We start from the raw sequence: 26,771 nt of genomic DNA on the forward strand, positions 1-26,771 counted from the left end.
TGTATTTATTTATGGAGCTTCTGTAAAAAGCCAGATAGATAGATAGACAGAACTTTAGATCTGTCCATCTATCAAATAATTTTGCAATCATGTTCTTGTTAATATGAGTGGCTGTTGAATGATTCTATGGCAGAGGGATGCAAACTATCCCAGAATCTAATGGTACAAGTGTCATTTTGTAGAATTTATGAGGATGAAAAGTAATCGTGCAGGGTGGCTGATATCTTTAATAATATTGGGCACATTTCTAAGTCTTCATCTGATGTCTAAGAAAATAAATATCTGAGTCTTCTTTACTGCAGTAAAGATTTGCAGCACCTATTCAGGTCATTGGAAGTGGTGACTGCAAGAAATCTGAAGCTGCCGACACTGTCCACAGCATCCTCCCAGTGATTTTCTTCCACTTCCTGACGCCTTTCACCAGCTCCTTTGGTTTTGCTGAGGTTAAGGGAGAGATTGTAGTCCCAGCACCACTTTGTCAAAAGATATGTCTCTTCTCTGGAGGTTGTTGGTAGTCAGGTCAGTGATAATGGTGTCATTAGCAAAGCAAAAGTATTTAAAAAAAAAAAAAAATTATATTGGAACTGTTTCATAATTGCATTCCCCTTCCTTCTCTTTCTTTCAACAGTTTGCATTATAATTCAGAAGATTCGGAATCCTTGTGTTTTTTTTCAAGATTTGAATCTGGAAACCTTCGCAAAGCCATTCAGATTCGGAGGTACAATTTTAAAAAATCCATGACTCTTGCTTGTCAGGTTTTATTAGTTCAAAACAGTAATTAGTGAGGGAAAGTACAAGAACCAGAAAAAATAATTTACAGTTTCATTTTTTTGGAATATATCATTTTTAATGTATTGAATATATTTTCTACAATCACTAATATCATTAAATATTTTGCTTATGTGCTCTCCTAAATTCAGTGTTACATCATAAATGATATAGCTTCTAAAGAAAAGAAGAATTAGTGCATATTACTAAAAACAAGAGAGTCGTTTAAGGCAAAAAAAATGAACAAAGCTTGATAACTGCAACAGAGAAACCAAAATACTTTACATGTTAATCAGGATAAAGCTGTTGGAAAGATGTTAGTCAGTTATCATTTTTTAAAAAGTATTTTTTGTGGAAGGGTTGCTAACATGAAAAATTCTCATCCTCATAGAAACAGATGATCAAAATTCACTAAGTAAGATACTGTAGCCGCTAGTAGGTGGCTGACTTCATTTCACTCAGCCGTATGTTAAATTTTAATCCCTCAAGCTGCATGACACCCATCTTGATCTACTGTTTTTTATATGTTTAGGTTTGAATATGATCTGATTTTGAACTCCGATGTGAATTGTTCTCAGCATCACCAGTGGTTTTATTTTGAAGTTAGTGGGATGAAAGCTGGGATACCATATCGCTTTAACATAATAAACTGTGAAAAAACAAACAGCCAATTTAACTATGGTAAGTACATCTCTGACATACAGATCAGCAGACTCCTTTAATGATTCATATAATGCTAATTCTTAAACCCAAACCTCTTTTTGACTTATAAAGTACAGTATATGATTTAAAAATTATGATTAATAAATTGATTGCAGGAGAAAACGGACTACTGACCTGTCAAGTGGTTCTTGTTTGGAGTGATGTCTTCTTAATGGTAATAACTGAAAGACATGGCTACAGAGATCAGTTTGGTTTATGATTATCGCACCTACTTGTTTCTTAACCTTAGACCTTTCTGTACATGTATAAATTTCCAGTGAGCAGATACAATTCCAAACCAGAATATTGCGGGGCAAGTGAGAATGCTTTCAGTGACTTCCCTAAAATCTGAACCGGAACTAATTGCAACAGATTGAATTTTTAAGCTGACTGAAGAAAATTGTTCTGTTGATCTTTTTTAATGGATAATCTCGGTTAAGACTGTTTGTCATAGTCGTGCTCAGGAAATTAAATTATTCCACACAATGTTGACTAAAATCACTACAGGTAATGACAATATAGGGATGTATAACTGAGAAAATAAGATAAGTTTCAAATGTGTGTCAAGAGTAGCATTTACTTGATAGGCTGGCATAAAGTTCAACTAAAAAATCAGGAGTGGTCTCCCCTAGACTTTCTCATATACTCAGATATGGGGATGGATATTTGAGGAGTAAACTGCAAGACAGTATATTTTTTAATTATGCACATTAAAGAACCATCAACAACAAATCAAATACAATTTCTTTTTACTTTATTAATTTTATTGCAATCCATACAAAGCAATTAAGTTTTTACAAAAAGAAAAACTGAGTTAAAGACCAGATCGATCCCCACCCCTGAGAGAGAGAGCAAGCCAAACGGCGTAAAATTTAAGGCTTGTAAACATACCTAAATTAATAAGTTTCTCTTTAATTCGTGATTCAGGCCTTTAACATTCCAGCTTACGAAGTTAACTGTCCCATCATGGAGACAATGATTCTGAGTTTTTGATGTCATTTTATAGTCTTAACTGGAAGTGAGACAGCTTCGTCCTTAATTTCCTATTTCCCCTAGAGTTGTTGCCATGCAGCTTATTATTACGTTGGTAGTTATAATTATAAAAATTAATAGGATAGATTAGGCATAGATCAAGCCTGCTCTCTTTCCCTCCCTTTTTGCCTCCCCAAATGAGGCTAAAACCCACTTCACACAGTCCCAGTCCTCTGACATACCCAGAGACAGAGCACGTCCAAAGCAAAACAAGCCCCAAATACAATTAATAATATATTGAACAATTGTTATAAAAGTAAAGTTTAATAAATCGGTCTCTACAACTGCATGAATAAAAGGTAAAATACCACTTCCAGTTGGCAGAAATAGCTCAAAAGTTAATAGAAATCTATGTTTTGTACCTAATTTTGAACCACTTTTTATTACTTGGACATGGATTTTTTACACGTCCAGACTAGTCTATTTAGGTAATCAGCTTCAAGCTCTGAGAACAAATGCCCATGCCTGTGTGGTTGCCTATTTACCCGACGAGGTAAGAAGGTCGTATCGTGGCAGCAGAGCCTGCGCTAAGCTAAAAGTTAAGAGGCTAGCGAAGAAGTGGCGATACAAGCCTTCGGCGCCTTCTGTGATCCTGGGAAATGTGAAGTCACTACCAAATAAGATTGACAAATTGGCTGCGGTGGTGAAAATGTCAGGACCTACAGAGAATGCAGTTTGTTGTGTTTTTGTGAAACTTGGCTAACAACTAACATCCCAGATGCTAACGTGGAGCTACCCGGGTTTAGCACAGTTAGAGCGGACAGAGACGCAAATACCTGCGAGAAACGGAAAGGAGGAGGACTTGCTCTCTATGTGAATACAAGGTGGTGTAACTCTGGACATGTAAATGTCAAAATTTCCACTTGCTGCAGGGACATTGAACAGTTGGCCGTAAGTCTGCGTCCCTATTACTTTGCCACTGAGTTTGGACACGTCATTGTTGTTATTGTTTACATCCTTCCTCTGGCGGACATGGAGATAGCGGGTGACATCAGCCATTCCGCTGTTGCTAAACTACATACGCAGCACCCCGAGGCGCTTGTGCTAATCGCTGGAGAATTCTGACTCTATTTTCAAACCTTTAACATTTGTTTGTATTACAGAGCTGGATCCAGAAAATTTGTTACAGTTTTTTCAAAGGCTTAATGAACCAAGTTCTCTTCAACCCCAGACCCATGGAGGCTCACTGCACATTTTAGATTAACACTTTGAACATGACGTACAAGTTAACTCTTATGTCATTGAGCTTGTGGAGACACAAGAGGTACAAGATAACTCGTATTTCAGTATACAGTTGCTACAGATGCAGCCAGCGTGATGATGAGCTCTGCTGCTACGTCTCAGTTACTTACTAAAGTGCTGCCATCTAGTGGATAGCCATAGAATCGTTTTTTTTGGAGTCAGCTACATTAAAATAGTATTACAAATAGACAATCCATGGTTATGCTGTTGCAAAAAAAGGTATAAAGTAGCTGATGTTTTGAATTGTTTCAAGATCAATATATTGATGATAATGACAGTGATTGAGATAGTGACAATCAAGTGGATTATGTGGGACCTTTAGGCTCTTGTACTGATGTGGATTGTGAAGCGACTTGAGGCACTACATGGACCTTCTTCCGCCCACTGAGTTATAACAGCCACCAAACTACCAAATGTGTTGTGTGCAACAAGTGTGGACAGCACAAAGAAACGTGTTATACGATGGTTGTTCGTTTTATATTTTCATTGGAAATGGTGAAGTTGGGAGTAGTAATTGGGCATTAAAAAGTTGGCATGAAGCTGGGAAAATTGCATCGCAAATGAAGGTGACTATGTAGAAAAGTGATGTAATTTGTTTTTGAAATTCTTAATATATAGAGTTAATAAAAAATGTGGGAACTTTTTGATAATCCCTTGTATTTGCGACACATGTTCTTCTAATCCTGCACTCTGCATACTGCCATGCTTCAAGGACTCTCATTCAAATGTTGATTTGTAATCATGTTTCTAGTGAAAATAATTAACAGTTTCTTTACATTCTAAATTGGGTTTATATACATTTTGACAGAGTTGCTCTTGATAATAAAATCATCCCAATACACATCTTTACATTTTTTGACGACTTTTGATAGAGTTCATTGTTTATCATATATGCTTAAACTTACACTGCAGTAGTGAATCGTCCAGCAGACAATGTGTTATCATTTTTGGCGATCTTATTTAAATAAGGATTAGTTAAAATGTACTGAAATGGTTCAAGACAGTTTGAAAATGTTTTATGTATTCTACTTTGTATTTCTTCTATCATTAAAGTGTCTTCAAATGTTATCATCACACTGGTTTCTATAGTTGCCTTCCCAGATAGTGAAAAGAATCTCTTGGGAACAAATTAAGGGTTGTTGCTTGGTAAAGCATTTCACATTCCTGATCATTGCTTTTCCTATGACTCTTGTTTTGCCCATCCATGAAAGATTTCCACACTGATCAACTCCTGCATGTATTTCAGGGTATTGCTTGATTATTCAGCTTCTGCCCCTTAGAAGAAAAAACATCAACGAGCAAGTGTTTTTTCATTGGTCACAGTCCATATTACAGACCAACATACTTGTTAAACACCAATGTCCATATTCTGGCTAAGCCTCTTACAAACAGGATAGAGGAGGTACTTCTTTCTTTTATTTCTTAAGACCAGACTGGATTTCTCAGTTATTATATACATATATTGAACTTAACACACACATCACCTTCTTGAGAGTCTTGTGGTTGAAGTCCTGCTGACAATGGTTGTGGGTAAAGGATTAGACAGAGTTGAATGGAGTTGCTTATTTGCCACATTAAACAAATTTGGTTTTGTACCCAAAATATCTGCATGGATTACTTCAGCTCAGAAGCTTTCATGCCCTTATGTAAATAATGTAAACACTGACATCTTTGTTTTTGAATGTGTCACCTGACAGGAGTTTCCATTATTGGATATTTAATTTGTCATCAGTACTGATCCTCTTGTCATTTACTTTTACAAGCAGGTCACAGTACAGGAATTACTAGAGATTTTTTTTTTTATATATAGCTTTACTCTTTACTGATCTGCATGTACTACTTCCACATGAATTAAATGTGTTGGATAAATTATATACAACTTTGAATTTATGAGTGATCTTAGTAAGAGTTATTATTTTATGCAAATGTCCCCATACAAAAGCTTACATTAGATCATTTCTGCTTAACTGTCTCAAATTAATGCCCATATTTAAGAATTTCAGTCACACAATGGCTTAAAGATTTACCCTCAGCTCTAATAACCTTAATTAATGTCTCACTAACTGGTCACATTTTCATATAACATTAGTTAGGAGAAGTAATATTTTTAAATGAAATATTCAATCTAATGTTTTAGCACCTTACCATTCATATTAATGAGTCCTATTTAAAAAAAAAAACTGGATGCAGTCATAGCTTAATTTATTTACTGTAGAATGCCAAGAGGCTACAAATGTAAAGAAAATCTTTAGTAACATAACAGTGGGAAGGCTGGTGTCACCTAATATTCAGTTCTTCAAGTGGATTACACTAGTTTGAGGTAATGTAAGGAGTCAGACAGTCATGAACTTATATTACTATGGAAAATAAATTCTGGACCACTGCTGTTCTTCCTTATGTGCTCTGATCTGTGTGCTTACTGTCACTGTCATCAACAAAGCAGAAATCTAATGGATCAGTGGTCACAGGTAGGATATGCTGAAGGCTAGAATGATGCTGACAAATACAGTATTCCCATAAAAAAAAATATTTAATTCCTCCATCAATGATGTAATAAATATTTAAAATAATCCATTTGTTTTGAGACCTTCAGAGACTTCCACATTGATATGTAATTGAATTCTTAAAAACCATTTGCCTAATATAGAAGCTTTTCTCTAAGTATTTCTTTATATTTTATTAAAATCTAAGATATTGCAAAACTAAGCATGATTAACTTCCTAATATTACACCACTGTCTACAATGTATATTTTACTGTGTAGCTGTACTACAACACCAACACCATCCAACCTCTGCTCCTTAGGGATAAGCTGACTGAGATGGGAGTAGACTCACACCTGGTGGTATGGATCGTGGACTATCTTACAGACAAGACCTCAATATGTGCGTCTTGGGAACTGCAGGTCTGACATCGTGTGCAGCAATACAGGGGCGCCGCAGGGGACTGTACTTTCTCCGGTCCTGTTCAGTCTATATACATCAGACTTCCAATATGACTCGGAGTCCTGCCACGTGCAAAAGTTCGCTGATGACACTGCTATTGTGGGCTGCATCAGGAGTGGGCAGGAGGAGGAGTACAGAAAGTTAATCAAAGACTTTGTTAAATGGTGCGACTCAAACCACTTACACCTTAACACCAGCAAGACCAAGGAGCTGGTGGTGGATTTTAGGAGGCCCAGGCTCCTCATGGACCCTGTGATCATCAGAGGTGACTGTGTGCAGAGGATACAGACGTATAAATACCTGGGAGTGCAGCTGGATGACAAATTGGACTGGACTGCCAATACTGATGCTCTATGTAAGAAAGGTCAGAGCAGAATATACTTTCTGAGAAGGTTGGCATCCTTCAACATCTGCAGTAAGATGCTGCAGATGTTCTACCAGACGGTTGTGGCGAGTGCCCTCTTCTACGCGGTGGTGTGCTGGGGTGGCAGCATAAAGATGAAAGACGCCTCACGCCTGGACAAACTTGTTAAGAAGGCAGGCTCCATTGTAGGATTAAAGTTGGACAGTTTAACATCTGTGGCAGAGCGACGGGCACTAAGCAAACTCCTGTCAATCATGAAGAATCCACTGCATCCACTTAACAGTGTCATCTCCAGACAGAGGAGTAGCTTCAGTGACAGACTTTTGTCACTGTCCTGCTCCACTGACAGACTAAAGAGATCGTTCCTCCCCCACACTATGCGACTCTTCAATTCCACCCGGGGGAGTAAATGCGAACATTAATTTTATTTTAATTCTTTTCATTTTTATTACTATTTAATTTAATATTGTTTCTTTGTATCAGTATACTGCTGCTGGATTATGTGAATTTCCCCTTGGGATTAATAAAGTATCTATCTATCTATCTATCTATCTACTGCAATCAATGGATATATCTTAAAACTATACCAGTGCACTGTAATGATGGACAATGAAAGAACTGGACAAAGTGTTAAGAAAACAACCTTTCAAGTTAAATTTTAATCTTTAAATAAAATACAGCGTTCCTCAGGCTGTATTAAACCCGACTCAAACTTTCACATTGCACAGTTCTGACTTGAAACTGTCAAAAATGAACCAATGATAAATTACTACTGCATTCCTGCCTCGCATGTTTCGGGGAAGTCCAGTACTTAAACTCTATTGGAACAAAATCTTCTGTCTTTTTATCAGATGGTTTTGGGAACTCAGTAATCTCTAGTTCTTTAAAAAAATGTGCATGAAATAGCACCATATGAAATAAGCAATCTTTTATATTAACTGTACACAGATAGTACCATGCTTCACTGCTATCCAAATGCAATCCAATGGGAAAATGTATGCTTTACTTAAAATTAAAATACATTTCATAATCATGATGAGCAACCCTGGGAGTAGCAACTTTTGATCTAACTAGCTGAACATGCGGAACTGTTGTTCTTCTTTCAGCTGTGCTACTTCATATGAATTTTTCCTATTTCTACTTATTGTTTGCTAACTCTTGGCAAGTAGGCGAATGGGAGTGTGTCTGTGAAGGCATACAACTGGTGCACTCTTAATGGTCTGCAACATGTGAATCTGAAGGAAATAAAATATATTCTTTAATTAATTCTCAAAACAATCTTTAACAAAATTTTAGTACTTATTTAAGTTTTTAAGTATCAGTATATTGAATATAAACCAATTATCTCTCTATATATAAAATCCAACATCTGTCTGTCTGTCTTTCTGCCCGCTTTTCATGAGAGAACTACTTAACGGATTTAGATTGTTATTTTTCTATAATTTGCTTGAACATTCCGGTTGATTTTGCGACTACTCTCATCGTGCTAAGTATCATAGTTTGCTTGCAGGAGCGATTTATTTGCACTAATCCAAGACACAGGCTGTGGGTCGAGGGTGATGTAAGGGGTGGAGAGCCAGGCAGGGCCCTCCTCACTCACACGCCAGCCTCCGTACGAATCGTTCTACCTCTGGCCACGTTTTGGAGCAGACCTTGCCTCCTCTTAGCTACCGATACCAGTTTGTTTATTGATTTTTAAAGTCTGTCCTGTTTCACTGCTACGTGGGCGGAGCCACAGGGGACGGCTAGTTATTGACATATTAACAATAATTAATGGAACAAGCAATATAGATTTTGACATTTGTATTTATATGGTACTGTATCTAAAACCGCTTGGAAACTGAGTTTATGTAATTCACTATTCACATTCACTGTTATTTCTGAAATTCATTCAAATATAGCATTTAAGTTAAAATGTAAATATCATATAATGCAATGCAAAGGCTTGTTGTTTAATTTGATTTTTGTTCAGTGAACAGTATTTAAAATGAACTAAACAAATGGTACTATATAACAATTCTTTTGTTTTTTCTTCTTTCATAGTTATTCCCAGTTTTATATGGGGTCACTATTTTTGTTCACTAGACATCTCCTGTCAAGGTTTCAGCATGATTTTTTATGCCTTTACTGACACCAACCCTCCCCATCTATCCAGTCTTGGGACTGGCTAACACTAAAATACTTATTTTTTTTATTGTGCCTTTTGTAATAGTAACAAAAGGTATTGTGAAAAGAATTCATACATAGTATAGCTGATCTTTACATGAATCCTTTAAATAGAAGGTATTATCAGAAGGAACATCACTAAAAATGAGCAATGATATTAGTTTTCATTTTGTATAGCACCATTCCTAATTAACAACGGCAAAATAATTAAAAATAAGAAGCAGTTTACAACTACACAGTTTGATACAAGGAGGAACATTCTTGCTAATATTTTGAAACTGTGCAAAGATTTCTCTGTACAGAATTTTTATTTATAGAAATAATCATTTTTAAAGTACTCAGATTATATTTAATTAGGCAAGTTAAGAATAAGTTAAAGATGGCACAGTAAATAGCATATTTCAAGTGTTCAAGTATTAGGAATCATTGAATCAGTTCATACACAGATGGTTTAGCTGCCAATGTTAGCTTTTATTTTTTACTCTTGGAAAACAACCTAGGAGGAAGAAGCAAGGGAAATAATCGCTCCAGCCACCTCTGTACTCTACCAAAAAAATAGTACAACTCTCTCATTATCTTCCTATTGGGGTCTCGAAGCGCCCAACCCCCAGTTGCGGCCAGAAAATTAGTAAAATCTGTAAATGTAAAAAAGAAAAATGATTATTTGTTGGAGTCAAAAATCACGAAATTCTATAAATATGTTAAAGAAAAATGAATTATTATTTAACGGAGTAAAAATCATGAAATGAGAATAAAATATTTACTCTCTTACCGATTTGAGTATTCCCGTTAAAATGAGGTCCACTATGCTCGAAGAGACTAAATAAATGATCCATTCGTTTTTACTGACATCATTTAAACCACAACTTTCTTGATATTTTAGTTTATAATCTAAAAATGGAATAAGAATCTGAAAATCTAACAACATCACAAAGTTCGAGAAATTCTGAAAAGAATATACCAAACATGTATATGTAGGTTTTAAAATAAGCCAATTTAAAGCGTGACAAAAAACGTGACTTAAATATGTCACATAAAATTGTTGAACTTTTAGGCTTAGGATTTTATATATAGAGAGTAGATAAGAAAGTTTGAGTCTTTCAACTGGTATTGCTAGTGGTCTTATTGTGAATGCATTAAGTGTGTATATATTATCTTGCCATTTTTGTAGCGCATACCTGGAATCAGGCTGATTAGTGATTCACAAGGTTAAATCAGAAAAAGTATCTGAAAAACTGAACAAACGTACAGATTTTAAAAGTATTCACTTAATTTAATGAGTCTGGAAATAAGTTCTGACTGTGATAAAAAGCCAAAATAAGGTAAATGCAAAAAGTACAAAAGAAAAAAAAAAGAAAGGCTACCAAAAGAAAGGAGACATTTAACCACATAACCAGCCAGGAGTTGCTCAGGGTCTCACCTCTCCCCATTTCACATCCTCACAGAGAGGGGCTGGCAACACACTCAGGACCTCTGAGTCAGAAGTGAATGCTTATTCAGATTTGCTGAAGGAAAATGTCCCTTGCTCAGCTGAGCAAGCAGCCCCTTTGACTGCTACTGCAATGAAAACACAGTGCCAGACTCTTACTCACTCTCATGTCTCTCTTAGCCTTGCCGTCCCCTGGATACGTTTAGTCCTCCCCTCAGAGAGTGTCTAGCCTCTCTCCATTTCAAGGCTGGCTGCAAATCCTGGGCTTCTGAGTAAGAAGTAAATGCTTATCCAGCTTTGCTAAAGGAATCTCTGACATGAATGTTCTGGGTTTGTGGCCCTTGAGTGATTCTCGCTAGTGACACACACACACAGACCCCAGTTAATAGAAGAGTTTGAATTGTGAATACTAAGAGTGTGGTAGCTTATGTACAAGTGAAAATGTATGCAAGGCCGGAGAAATTAGACTACACTGACCTTGAATTTCAATATAAAATACTACACAGTCATCATAGCCCTCAATCCAAAATGTAATGATAATTTGACTTTTTTAGGATTGTCCCATGTCCCATATAAACTACCCTTTTATCCTCACCTCTGAAATTTTGCTATAATGGCAACAGTCAAGGTTTTTCAGTGGGTCTTTCAGACCTTTCATAAGTACTACATGCCATGCTATGACCTTTTCACAACAAGCTAAGGTATGTTAGTTTAAGCTAAAAAGCATCTGTGTTAACAATTAAGCTTCAGTAATGTATTGTAAATGTCATGCTACACATGGAACTGATGCAGAATGGTGAGATGTTAAGCTGCCAGTCCTCTGAAGATATTAATATTTGGTCGAATTGCTGTCTTGTTATGTTAGGTATGCAGCCTGTGCTCTATTCTGTACAAGAAGCTTTGCAAGGTCGGCCTCACTGGGTCCGTGAAGGAAACGAAGTCTGCTATTACAAGTGAGTGAATCTGATCTTTCATTTCTTTGTCTTTTATGTTTTTTTACTTTTCTTGCAGTACATGGTTAGCATATGATTGATGAAAGTGTTAAAGTCTGACAAAAGGTGTCATTGGATCATGTTCAAAGAAAATGCTTTTAGAGTTTAACAGTAATGGTATCTATCATGTCAAAATCATAATCAAGAAGGAATGCACAGTAAGCTATATGCAGATATGTACCATTTGCATATTTTAAGTCTACTGAATCTTGTACACAACTATAAAAAAATACTTTTTAGGAATCATAGAAGGAACTGTTTTAGCAGTGAAGGAATAAAAAACATTTCTATCAGACTGAAAAAATCTTGTACATTAATAATAGTGTACTTTATATTAGTTGGTATGTATTTCACTTCTGTGTCACTCATAGGATTAGAGTACATAAATTTTCAATAACAAAAAGAACTGAAGTAGAATATAAAGAACTTATTGCTTAATATCACTTTTAAATGAAAAACAGTTTGCCTATATCAAGTGGTTTAAACATGTATAAACCACAGCAAAAACTAAAGGAATTGTACAATCCACATTTATATATTTTTTTCAATAAAAGCAGCATTTTGAATAGTTAAATATATTATATCCTGGTGTTCACTGATTTTTAGAATTAGAATTTTAATTTAATTAGAAGGCGTTAAGGACAGTTTCTTTACTCGCTGCTCAAGATTTTGTAAAGGCTCATGTATTTCTGAAGAGCTACCAAAAACAAAAATGATCTGACGCCCTTTTATTATTAAGTTTCAAAATGTATACATTACAATAAAAGTTATAAACAAGGAATAGGAACTTGAAGTAATATATAAGTCAGAAGAAATTTTATAAAACACAGTCCAATCAAAAATACAATCATTGCTACATTTCAAAGAGGGAGTTAAAATATTTTAAATCATAAAAATTCCATCATTTACTCAATTGAGAGGGCAATATGAAAAACAAAATTTCTATTATAAAATAGTTCCTCATATAGATTAAAACACCAGAGGTACAACAGAAATTTAGCAGCGAACGTACTTGACATTCACATTTATAAGGTTTTGCTGAAATGTGAAAAAACTTGGCGCTCAAAGAAAATTGGATTCTTCTGGTTTTAGATAATATAAGACATTGTTTACTTCTTCAGTTATCGAGGTGCACTCAGATTCATTCAGTTAAGAAAAATCAGTTCATTCGCTAACAGTGCTTAATAGGAACTCACTTTTAGTTTATAACTACATAATCTAATCCCATTAATTGTGACTCCAAACGGTGTCATTAGAGGATTAGGAATAAATTGAAATAGGACTCTAGGTGACACATATAGTGATACATATAGTGTATCTTCCATCCAAAAAATGGGTAAAAAAGAACTATGAGCAATCTTTACATGCTGCTTTTATTTTTAACAGTATGCTCTCAGACATGCTCTTTATATGTGAATATGTAAGGTTATTTATCCAGACTTGTCAATGAACTGATTTCCTTTGCTATATAAAGCAATGCACCAGTGCCGTACTGCTCAGCTCTGTTGGTAGAAGTTCAAAATGCTACCCAACACACAGTGAACAGACATTGCAATTTATGGTAGCCTGTGGTCTGCCTGTATTTATTTACCCAGTTCACTCAGCCTGACAAACCTGCAAACATCTTTCGTACCGCATTGGTCTGACCAAGTAATTTGTGGTAAATCTTTCATACAGACAGAATATTGCCAAACATGGTTATATACTGCATATTTAGTCTAAATAAAATGGAGATTAGCAGAAAATTGAAGCAAATTTTGAATTCAGTGTTATACTATGGTGACTCTGCTGGCATAAAAGTAAAAATAAGATTAGAAGGTACATATAATTGTCAGAGATTCACTTTACCTGGTGCTTTGAACGGGAAGATGAAAACAAATCAGCTGTTGGTGATGAACATTAGAGGTCCCTTTTGCTGGGCTGACAAAAAGAGCTCTTGTTAAAGAAATTGAAAGGGCCTATTTTTCACATTGAGTCAGCCTGATCATTGTGAGTGCCTGCTTACATAGACTAGCTACTAAATATCACAAAACACTAAAGAATAAAAAAAATGCAAAGGATAGTAAAAAGGGCATTAGGGACATGACAAAGCCATGTCCAACTGCCACATTATGATAGATAATTAGATCTCCAGTTTCCCAATTTAAGGAAAAAAAAATGCTTACTGTGATATCGCATTCCAACCCACATGCATTAAATTCTACTTTCATGTCTTTTCTACAGCTAGGTTTCATTGAATTCAAGTCCATTTATGGATTTCTAGGTGTTACCACTAGAAATGGCATTTTCTATGCCAGTGAACACTGCGTTTTTAAATTTATTATTATTTCATCAGTGTACATGTCATGCTCCTGTTCGTCGATTTCTGATGATAGTAATACTGAAAATATGCTGTTTTAAACCTAAAAAATTGATTTATAACATCATTTATTTTTAGATTTTTCCACCATTTCCCACAGCCAGCAACCCTATTAAAAGCTGGCCCCTAGGCTTAAATTTCTGCTTCCCTTCCCTGGCTTGTATATCACCACATTTGTATTCCCTTTTTACTGTGAAAATCCTCTCCTGCCACTGTTATTGACATTGTTGATCACTGCTGTTGTGTGAACTCCTCTCTATGTTTTCAACTACTAGACAATAATCACTCAAAAAATGTCACAGTGTTTCACTGTTTGTGGAGACCATAGACAATTCTGAAAAACTGTCAGCTCTCCAATAATTTAAGTCATGGAGTGCATCAGTTGTAGAAGTTGACTGTAGATAGAAAGATTGCAATACAAATCCTTATTACAAAAGACAGAGCAAGTGGTAGAGTTCAGCAATTCTTTTAAGTTTATTAAAAACTAGCAGTGTAAGCCCGTGCTGTAAAAAGCCCAGGCTCCAGAAACTATTGAAATCGTCCAAAAAAAAATTGAAATGCATAGTTGGTGGTTTCGTTTTGTCAACGTGCTCGCCCTCCGTTGTCTATCAGTGCCTAAGCGAGTTTCTCCTCTGAGGTTTTGTTTTGCCGATGTGCTTGATGCGCTTGTGTATTAGCAGCTAAACGAGTTTGTCTCCAACTCGTTAACTTCGGACCACCTTGCCGGCTCTTTGAGCTTCATGCTGTCCTGGCCGGACAGACAGACATACACACTTCCATGCGTAGACGTTTAGATGTAAAATAACTCAGAACTTCTTTATACTATGGGCTTGTGAAAATTGTTTTCGAAGAAGAAACAGCAAAAGTTACGAATTACCGTACCTCACACAAAATCTTTGACCATCCTCAACAAGAGTAACTCAGCCTTTGCTATAAAAATCAATAGTTTGTTTGTATCACACCCAAGAGAACTTAGTCACAATATGCAGGTGGACAAGGGCTTTAGTTCATTCTAAAATCTAGGGGTTTGATTAAATGTAATGTAAAGTAAAGTAATCATCTATAACTTGTCTACTGTTATTTTAACACATTTCCATTTCCACGATTCCTTTTTTCACATACAGTTAAGGGAGAAAAGCTATAAACTATCAAAAAACTAGGAAGTGACACCTAATAGTTTATCAGAATCGTAATCCAAAAAATAAACTTCATCAAATACCAGAGAGGTAAAATTGAGTTGGTTTAGACATGTGCAGAGAAGTGATGCTGGGTATGTTGGGTAAAGGATGCTAAGGATAGAGCTGGCAGGCAAGAGGAACAGAGGAAGGCCTACGAGGAGGTTTATGTATATGGTGAAAGAAGACATACAGGTGGTGGGTGTGACAAAGCAAGATGACAAGGACATGAAGATATGGAAAAAGATGATCTACTGTGGTAACCCCTAATGGGAGCAGCCGGAAGAAGAAGATCAAATACAAACAAAAATGTTTTTCTTAAAAATACCGCTGTTTCAGTTTAAGGGAAAATAATTGGTTTGTCTCTGTATATGAATTGTGCTATATTTTAAAACTTTGTAAGTCTCTTTTTAAAATATGTAATGACACTCCTATTAAGTGTGCTGTATAAAATAATGACTGACTGAGTGACAAAAAATTCTTGAATCCCTACTAGGCGCCCTGTTACCCATGGTTATATGAATATTGCTCTTACTTATAAATTCATTATAGTTGTTTAATATTATTAGTTTACAATCATGAAGTATGGTATAATGTTCATATTGGTTACATCATTTTATCATTTAGCACTGATTTATAATTTTACAACCTATTATACTATTAATTTTAAGATCTTTCTTGCAGATAATTAAAATTACTAGACTCACCTCAACATGCAAGTTTTCATTTTTCTTATCTGAACAAATTAAAATTTCTGTTGGGTAACAAATTTGCTACCCGAATGCTTTCATCAGTATTTCAATACGAATCGACCAAGAAAGTCATTGATAACACAACAGTGAACTTTCAAGAGTGGAAATATTATACATTAAATAGCATTATGAATAAATAACTTTTCTGCAAAAGAATAAAAAAAGAATGCACATATTTCTATTGTCTGTCATGCATTTGTTTAAAGGTCTACTGAAAAAGTAGTAAAGACTGAGCTGGAAAGCAAAATATGCATTTAGTCCATGCTAAGTAAAGCCTCCTTTTCATGTTGTTACAGAAACCATTTTTCACAACCTTCCTCATCAAAAGGTGGACAGAAGGGGGTTTCTTTCTATACCCTAAGCTTCACTGTGATCTTTCCACATAACGATGACGTCTGCTATTTGGCCTATCACTATCCCTATACCTATACTGCTTTGCAGGTAATTTCTTTTCTGTTTGCATAGTTAGATATTCTTTTTAAAACGAACACTGGTTTTTCTTTGGAACTGAATGGTTATTTCCATACACTGTACAGATGAAATCCCTACAGAATCATTTTTAGAAAGCCCTAAGAAAGAAAAATAAGTCAACTTTTCTTTATTTCTTTACCCACAGTTGGTTTTTAATTATTTATGAGATCTTATTTTAAAAGCTGCTACATTTTTTCTCCAGGCATCAGCATATGTTTCTTGTTTTATTTAAAGAATTGATTTATTTTTAAGGTAAAATATCTATGAAATGTTCTAAAAATATGTTCTCTCGGTAGATGGAATAGCTTACAAACAAAATATGACATTTGGGGTCAGATGCTAGAAATTTATGGAGAAAAGTTGAAATTTTAGTATTATTGGGATTTAATAATCAAAGCTGCTTAAAAATGTATATACACTCACTGGGCAAATTATTAGGAACACTATATTAATACTGGGTAGGGCCTCGTTTTGCTTTTAAAATGGCTTCAGTTGTTCATGGCATGGATTCCACAAGATGTAGGAAGCATTTCTTTGACATTCTGCTGCATGTTGACGTGATTACAAAACACAATTTCAGCAGTTTTGCCAGCTGCACATTTTTGCATTCTGTGAATCTCCCATGCTACCATATTCCGAAAGTGACCTCTTTGATTTGGAGACTGAGAAGGCAACTGTAGACAACTGAACTCATTGTCATGTTCATGAAGCCAGTTTGATACAACTTTTGCTCTGTGACATGGTGGATTATTATACTGGAAGTAGCAATCAGAAGATGGGTAAATTGTGGCCATGAAGAGATGCTAATGGTTAGCAACATTACTGAAATAGGCCGTGGTATTCAAGTGATGACTAATCAATATTAACAGACTCAAAGTGTGCCAAGACAACATTCAACACACCAATATATCACCAGTAGCCTGGACTGTTGACCCAGGGCAAGTTGGGTGCATCAAATCATAATGTTAGGACCAACCGCCCCTTCTGTTTGTGTGCCTCAGTAGAAATCGAGATTCATCAGACAAGGCTATGCTATTCCAACCATCAACTGTTCAGTTTTGGTGAGCCTGTGTTCACTGTTCAGCTCTCTGTTCTTGTCTGACAGGAGAGAACCCGATGTGGCCTTCTGCTGCTATAGCCTCAAGGTTCGACGTGTTGTGCATTCATAAAAATGTAACAATACAGAGTGGTTATCTAAATTACAATAAGTCTGTAAGTCTAAACCAGTCTGGTCATTCTCTTCTGATGTCTTTCATCAGCAAGGCATTTCCATTTGTCGAACTGCCGCTCATGGGATGGTTTTTTGTTTCTCACACCATTCTTGGAGACTATTGCCTGCGAAAATCCCTGTTACAGAAATACTCAAACCAACCTATCTGGCACCAATAATCATGCCACAGCTGAAATTCTTGAGATCTCATATTTCCTGACTCTGGTGAAATTCCTAACCTTTACCTGCATAATTTTATGTATTGCGCTACTGCCACATTTTTGGTTAATTAGAAAATTGCAAGGATAAGCAGATGCAATCATTTTCTCAGTAAGTATACATACATATATACTAGCTGTGCAAGCCTGTGCTGTAAAAAGCCTGGGCTTCTAGAAACCATGGATTCTTGCACGTCAAGCAGCTAAATGAGGTTCTATTACTTCGGCGGTTTTGTTTTGCCGACGTGCTCACCTCTGTTGTCTATCAGTGGCTAAGCGAGTTCTCTCCTCAGAGATATCATTTTGCCGATGTGCTCGTGTCGCTTGTGTATTAGCGGCTAAGCAAGTTTCTCTTTTCTCGGTGGCTTCATGCTATAGCCTTGCAATTCCGGGGTGGTCAGACAGACACACACACTTCCACGCATAGACATTTATATAAGATAGATGTTTATGTGTGTGTATATATATATACAGTATCTATACTAATAAAAGGCAAAGCCCTCACTGACTGACTGACTCACTGACTCATCACTAATTCTCCAACTTCCCATGTAGGTAGAAAGCTGAAATTTGGCAGGCGTATTCCTTACAGCTTACTTACAAAAGTTAAGCAGGTTTCATTTTGAAATTCTACACGTAACGGTCATAACGGTCAACAACGTCCGCCATGTTGAACTTTCTTATTTATGGCCCCATCTTCATGAAATTTGGTAGGCGGCTTCCCTGCGCTAACCAAAACCGATGTACTTACTTATTTCGATGGTATGACGCCACTGTCGGCCGCCATATTGAACTTTCCAACGTCACCAATTTTCAAACTTCCCGTGTAGGTCGAAGGCTGACCCCATCTTCACGAAATTTGGTAGGTGGCTTCCCTGTGCTAACCAAAACCGATGTACATACTTATTTCGGTGGTATGATGCCATTGTCGGCCACCATATTGAACTTTTCAACAGTCTTTGTTACTTATGGGCCCATCTTCAAGAAATTTGGTACATGGGTTCCCAATGCTAACTGAATCCTACTTACGTACATATATACGTCCATAGCCTGCAGCTCGGTCACCGTGTGAGGCGTTGGGTCCCCCATCCCAACGCCTCCCACGTTGTTGGCTGCCTGTCTATATAAGGCCATCCGTCGCTCCGGTCTCTACATTCCCTTCCTTGCTTTGCCACGGGATTCATGTCTCCCTGCTGATAGCTACAGCCTTTTTATTTAATCCACGGCTTCTCCGCTGTTTTATTGTTCATTTATTATGATTATAGTTATTGTGTAGGTATTTTAGACTTACTTTACATTGTTCAGGTACCCATTTCCTTTATCATTCCAACCGTACCCCCATTAACATGTCTATCGAGGTGATCACCATCGATCAAAGAACTGTCACTTACCGAGTCACTCACCGAGATACCACCTACCTTTTCCATTCTCTTTGTTACATATTGCACAGCCATATCAGACTCACTCTTGATATCCGGAGGAACATTGTGTCTTATGTATTGAATGACTGGGACAGGTTCAAGGTGTGGACTGATGACGTACAGGAGATAATTATACTACACAGGAGCACTAGAAGAGTGAAATGCTTAAGCCCTTCACCTATGGTTCTGCATGTGAGTTGATGGCTATCGCTGAATTGTTCGGTTGTCGCTTTCAAGTGTACCGAAATGGCCAAATATTTTACACCTTTGGACAACCGCCAATGCCTCTTAAACATCTTAGATTCACAGGTGACGATTTCAGTAGTGGACACTTTGATGTTTATGAATGTTTAAACTCTCAAAAGCTGAATGTGAAGTTATTGATGAAACCGGTTGTATGCTTACAATGTTTGACAGATGCCGAATGTCTCTTCAACACAAGTCCTGCAAATACTGTCGTAATTGAAACAAACCATGAAACTCAAACCGATTATGACAGCAGCAATCCAAGCTGTGAGATTTGAGACAAGATTACTGTTCATATGGCCAACTGTAAGTTACATGCTCAAGAGTAAGCTCAGCGCACAGCTTGGTCATATTACAACCGGAGGGCCGAACTGACAATGTGGTATACAAAGAGATCCTTAACAAATAATTATTGGCATATTTTCCTAGATATATATATAGATAGATATATAGATAGATATAGTTAGATATATATATATATATATATATATATATATATATATATATATATATATATATATATATAAAAATATGTGTGTGTGTGTATGTATGTACAGTATGTATGTGTATATATATATACAGTATATATATCTAGATATAGATATATATATACTGTATATATAATGTGTGTGTGTATGTGTGTATATATATGTATATATATATATATATATATATATATATATATATATATATATGACAGCAACACTCATAACAGTGACAAAACATTGACGATCATGTTACGTTATTTTCAAGATGTTTCCTTTGCTTTTTCATTACTTCTTTAACACACTACTTCTCCGCTGCGAAGCGTGGGTATTTTGCTAATATATATATATATATTTCTGGTTCGCTACATGACCTTAGGCAAGTTACTGCACCAATTGCAATAAAGATAACATAAAGATATGGAAATTGTTTTAGAACGGTGCTTGCTATTGGAACAGTATATTAAAAAACTGTTCATTAACTAATATTATTTAATGAAATGCAGACCCTTGTATTATGGTGTGGCCATCTGTAATTTTCTTTGCTTTTAGTGTCTATGGCTACAAACTTGTCTGCCCTCTGTTGCTGAGAGGCAGATGTTACACCCCTTTACACGCACACAAAGTTCACCATGAAAACAGACTGCAGGGAGATAAAAACAAGGCACATTCTGGTTCACCAAATCATTAAACCTCAATTACTACAGCTTCCAAATTATTCCAGTAATCAAAAAGTAATGCTTTGAGCCCAGGATGTACCTGGACTGATGTTTATTTACTGTAAAACCATTAGCAGCGCACTGTACAATAACTTGCAGTAAATTCACTTCATTTATAGTTTTCATCCTCTTTCTTTGTACGTTCACCATTAGTTTGCTCAGAGGTTGATGCACTTGCTGCTTCCTGAGCAGCTCTTCTTTTCATCACCCTAGTGGCACACTCCTTCTCTTCTTTCATCGGCATTTCTTTGCGTTAAAACTGATTAAGTCAGTGTTTGTGTTGCAAGTATTTAGTATGTTTTCTTTCATTTTTCACTTAAGTTGGCACTTAACTCTTCAATCTGCCTCAAGAATGATTTAAGATATGCAGAGGTAAGGGACGTGATGGCAAAGGTGGCAGGGAATGAGAATGGCACGTAGTATATGTGTACCAAATTTCAGGCCAATAGGTCAAACGGTTTGCAAGCTACAGGTGATTAAAAATGCTGGACAGACAAATAGCCAGCCACGGTTGCCTATTATATATAAAGATGGTTTTCCTTTCTAACATGATGAAATTATGTTAACAAGATTTTATTTTTTTTTTATTTTCAGTTGTTTAATACATTTCTGTTGAGCACTTGCTTCTTGCATTAGAAAAAATTACAAAGTTGTTTTTTATTCTCTAGACGCAACTTCAGCTTTTAAAACAGTCGCTGGATCCTGAGATGGTATTCTTCAGGCACCAAACCTTGTGCAACACACTAAATGGAAATCCCTGTCCAGTCATTACCATCACTGCCTGTCCCCGGTCACAGAACTGGAATAATGTGCAGCAGTTTCGTAAGTAATAATTCTAAAAATAACTTAAATGTCTGTTGATAATTTTAAATCATATTCACAATTATTTTGTTTCCGTATGGTTCAAGTCTGCTTTTCCTTCTGCGGGTAATGGTAGAAACACGCTCAGTAGAGAACACAACACTTCTTCTTCTTCACTGATATTCTCCAGATTTTGTTACGGTGCCCATAGGCGTTTACAGAATGAGAAATCTTAATTCTTTCAAAAGGTGTGGGTCTGCTTTGGGGCCTTCACTTTATAGGAAATATTAATTACAACTGAAAGCGAACCCTCCCATGGACGTGTATCGGCTGCCCAAACCATTTCATCTGGTTTAATTGTAGTTGGAGAAGCAGCATCTATAAGAACTAGAGGACTTGCTTTGAGTGTCTAATCCAAACTCCTATATCATGAGCGCATTTTAAAGGCAAGCAATGTTACTGTTTAGGAAGGCACCAGGGTTTGTGTCTTTTATTAGTTTAATGAAATCACTTCTTTAAAAATGTTGCCTCATTGTTTTATGAAAGCAACTCATCCTGGTCATTCATTCAACATAATCTGTGCACCTCCTACAAAAGACACAATTCCACAAGGTAGCTGTACACATATCTATGAAGAAACTGTGCATGCTGCATTCAATTCTTATAATGAAACAAAATCCATATACTATACCATATAATATACTATGTATAGTAGATAAAATATTTGTAAAAATAGAAAAAGTGTAAATTAAAAGCAAATACATTACATTGGAATTTAGCTCAAGTTAGTTTAGTGTGATATTTCTTCTAAAATCTCTGCTCTCTCTTCATTAACAGAAACTTAACTGGAGCACAAAACCAACTGCTTTTTCACCGTCTTGTTTTTTTCATTATCAGATGAATGGAAGCAGTGCATCAAATTTGGAAATGGAAATGTTAAACCAAGTCTCATCCAGCTCAGTAACCGATTACAACTTGGTCTGAAAAATGCAAATGTAGTTCCCATTGTTCACATAAAGTTGGTTAGATAGTTTGCATTATGGACACTGGCATGCCATAGTTATGAGAGTTCAGAGAACAGAGTAAGCACGTTCCTTCTCGGAATCTGCCGAGATCGATGATAATAGTGCACTCCTACAAATATTTATATATTCATATGCTGAAAAGTGCTGGATAACTGCTTAGTGCCTAAACAGAACTGACACGGCTCATCTCAAGTCTGAGGTCCCGTAGTGTCATGGTATAGAATTTGCAAGGGTAACTTCTCAAAACTGGGGATCACTATTTTAGTTTCTCAAAAGAAAGAGATTGTCTCACCATTCCATGCAGTGTTGTTGAGCTGTATTAGCTACATTTGCATTCAACCGCTTTTGTCTAATGCCTTCAAAATTTCTGGGGGAATTTATCAGCCATGAAGGTTTAATCCAGATGTACACTCAATAACACTGTTGGCCTCAGCCACACTGGAGATGCCTCATTGCTAAATGATTGGAGAACATTTGGAGTTCCTTCAGTCTATTTGTTCCTCTTCCTGAAAATATCTTTCCAGCTGAGCTTGGCCAATGTTCGATTCAACGTCCAGCTGAGGCATAGAACAGTTTGCAACTCTGAGGCTAATCAGTACTTCTCCATTGTCTTTATCACGTTCTCTGGTGTTCAAGCCTTTGGTTGTTGATGCTTGTGGCTGCACCTTACTTGTTTTGCTGTTGAGGAGCTATGTTAGGAATCAATGCTTTAAGGTCCTTATTGTTTGGATTGCTGGCTTCAAAAACTACATCCGAGTTTTAAATCTGACAAATTTTAATTGTCGTATTTAATGATCTGATCACAAAATGAATGTAAATTAAAAAAGAACTATGCTTAAACATTTTAAAAGTCATGTGCTAAATTGAGAAGGCAAAACCAAACAAAAATCTTTATTAAAATGAATATGGTGTCACAAGAACTGACAAGAGCTATAAAAAGGTTTGGGGTAGCCACCTGTATATTGTTTCCTGGCTGCAAAATAGGTTTCAATGGTGTACATTTGTGTACAGGTTTGAGTTCAAAACAGAACTGATTTGCTGGCACAAAGATTATAGGAGAGCAGAGGAAGTGATGTCATCATTGGGGCCAGAACCCCAAGTGGTGTCCCTTGGGGGTTAAGTGACATCATCAGTAGGGACAGAACCGGAAGTGACACCACTGGGTCCGAGACCAAATGTGATGTCATTAGTAGGGCTTAAACAGGAAGTGATGTTATTGGGCCCGGAACCAGAAGTTGCGTCATTAGGGCCAGGCGGAATTTCCTGTAACTGGTCTGCAATGAAGTGAGAGAAAGAGTTAGTGCACTTCACCACCCCCTGGTCTGGCATGGAATTACTTTTATTCAGACCCTTTAGCTGCCCCCATGCGCATGTGTGTGACAATGGATATTTCATTTTGAGGTTGCAGGAAAAGCTGTACAGTATTTCATTTTTTTTTTTTTTACTTTTATTGAATTTATTTAAAGCATGTAACATTCCATACAATCAAGTTAAACTTACCAAAACTAAATTTATGAACAATGAACTTTCTCATAACATTTATTTATTTAATCATTTTGAGCATTGCTGTAGACATCCCCTTCAGTTGCTGTAGTAGTAACTCTGTAGAACCAGTGATCTGTTTCTCTTTTCTGTTTTTTTCAATGTGTTACATGAGCTCCTGACCATCCAGTTTCTAAACACGCCTGTTTCAGTTTAGGATTGAAGCCTATCATGGCAGCATTGAGCATAAGTTAAGAATCAAGCCCAAGGGTGGCACACATTCAGCATATTCATATTGAGCTAATTTAGAGTGACCAATTAAAATACCATGTACACCTTTGGGATGTGGGAGAAAACTAGAGAGCCCGTATAAAGACCTTGCTGTCACAAGGAGAATATGTAGACTCCCTGTCAAGAGTTGTGACTGGGCCAGACATTGAATATAGTGCCTTAGAGCTTTGGGGGTAGCAGCTTACCATTGCACTCCTGCTCCATATACTATTGTGTGTGATATTAGGGGACAGCCATAAACATCTGGAGAAGGAGACTTGGGGAGGGCTCTTTATAAAAAAGAAATGCAAAAAAGCATAGTAAAAACGACACATAACATATATTCTTTATGATATACAGCGGGAAAATAAGTATTGAATGTATCAACATTTTTCTCAGTAAATATATTTATAATGGGGCTATAGACATGACATTTTCACCAGATATCAATAAAGACCCAAGTAATCTTATATACAAAGAAATCAAAACAAATAAGTCCACAAATTAAGTTATTTGTAATAATGTGGAATAACACAGGGAATAAGCACTGAACACGCTTACTGAAATTTATTTAATACTCAGTAGAAAGCCTTTGTTGGTAATGACGGCTTCAAGATGCCTACTGTATGGAGAAATGAGTCACATACATTCATTTTGGCCCATTCTTCCACACAAACTGTCTTCAAATCTTGAGGGTTCCAGGAGTCTCTTCCATGAACTCTGATCTTCAGTAGTTTCCATAGATTTTCAATTGGATTCAAGTCGAGTGATTGACTGGGTCATTCTAGCAGTTTTATGTTCTTTCTCTGAAACCAATTGAGAGTTTCCTTGGCTGTGTGTTTAGGATCATTGTCTTTCTGAAATGTCCACCGTTGTTTCATCTTCAGCATCCTGATAGATGGCAGCAGATTCTTATCAAGAATGTCCTGATACATTTCTCCAGCCCCACACCATGATGTTACCACCTCCAAACTTCACTGTTGGTATGGTGTTTTTGAGGTGATGTGCAATGCCATTTCTCCTCCATACATGGTGTGTGCAATGACATCCAAAGAGTTCAATTTTACTCTCATCTGACCAGACTCTGTTCTCCCAGTATTTCATTGGCTTGTCCAAATGTTGTGCAGCAAACTTTAAATGAGCTTCAACATGCTTTTTCTTCAGCAGTGGAGCCTTGCGCTGTGAGCTTGCGTTAAGTGCATTACTTATTGTTTTCTTTGAAACAACAATTCCAGGTCTTTCTGAAGCTCTCTGCAAGTGGTCTTTGGCTCATTGACAACTCTTCTGATTATTCTTTTGACTCCTGTGTCAGAAATCTTGCAAGGGGCACCTGGTCTTTGCCGATTTGTGGTGAAATGATGTTCGTTCCACTTTCGGATTATGGACCCCAGCGGTGCTCACTGGAACATTCAGAAAAAATGTCAGTAGGCCCATTAGAAACATATTTAATGAGAAAAACATTGACACGTTCAATATTTATTTTCCCCGCTGTATTTTATTCATGGATTGTTTTTCTGTTTCCCTCATACCAGCATGTTTTGAATGTATTCAAAATGCATAAACATCTTTTTGCAAATTTTGATCAATTATATTAACTTTATAAATATAGAATCATCCAAATATTTTCAAACCTGCCTAATCCAACTCTGTGTTGTGGGGATTTAGAATCCATCATCCCCCCAATTTATTTCCATACTTAATCCAATTTAGAGTCACTAGCTTGTGAAGCCTTTTCTGACACTAATAAACTCAAGATTGGATGACTGTCCTTCTCAAGGATTTTAAGTCCTTATTAAAAATTTGTCTAAATTCTACATAATCAGTATAATGCTGAAGTATAAATCATGCTGTGACTGTCACATTAATATCAAGTAGACAGTGTTTTAAAGATGCAGCGTGCTTTTGACTCTTCAATAGTGTGCCCTACCGTAACAAAGCCGGAATATGTGCAGTAATACAGAAGAAAAGTTAGCACCTTTTAAATTTTAAACAAATGATTTATTTTACTTTGTTAAATGTAAAAAAAAAAATCAGTACTCAGTATATCAAGTACATATTTTAAGAAAAACCTTTTCACCAAATAACATATGTAAGAGAGAAATACAATAAGAAAGTTAACTAAAGAGTTTGAAGAAGGAGCAATGAAAGCCTTAAATAAAACTATCATCTTAAGAATGTATTCATGCATTTTATTGAGCCTCAGCGATTTTAAAATAATCAATTATTCCTGCACTCATAAAGCAGTTTATCTAATAACTGAGACAGTATGGAGTAACAAGGTAACAGATGAGCCAAAGCACACTGCATATACCGGGATGACTAACACACTCTTTGTCTGGATGAGGCAGTATAAGTGATTGCACCCTAACGCCTCTAGCACTTTTTCTTTGTACAATTAATATTGACCACTCAGATTTTTTTTTTTTTTGGTCGGTCTGAGCATAATTTCTCCCATGTTGGGAACTCAATACTCCTGAACAGTCCCCCTGGGGACTGTG

General features: G+C 36.3%; 1 protein-coding gene across 3 annotated transcripts in view; it reads left to right on the plus strand.

Moving 5' to 3' along the window:
- LOC120541399 (cytosolic carboxypeptidase 4) overlaps positions 1–26,771 on the plus strand; it is a 917,845-nt gene that overhangs the window by 451,644 nt on the left and 439,430 nt on the right. For all 3 annotated transcript variants that reach the window (XM_039772988.1, XM_039772990.1, XM_039772989.1), the window contains 5 exons: positions 629–718; positions 1,301–1,449; positions 11,513–11,600; positions 16,222–16,366; positions 21,364–21,517. In XM_039772988.1, the coding sequence (XP_039628922.1) occupies positions 629–718; positions 1,301–1,449; positions 11,513–11,600; positions 16,222–16,366; positions 21,364–21,517 (626 nt within the window). The remainder of the gene's footprint in view (positions 1–628; positions 719–1,300; positions 1,450–11,512; positions 11,601–16,221; positions 16,367–21,363; positions 21,518–26,771) is intronic.

Source organism: Polypterus senegalus, chromosome 12 (genome assembly GCF_016835505.1).
Source record: "Polypterus senegalus isolate Bchr_013 chromosome 12, ASM1683550v1, whole genome shotgun sequence".
NCBI lineage: Eukaryota > Metazoa > Chordata > Cladistia > Polypteriformes > Polypteridae > Polypterus > Polypterus senegalus.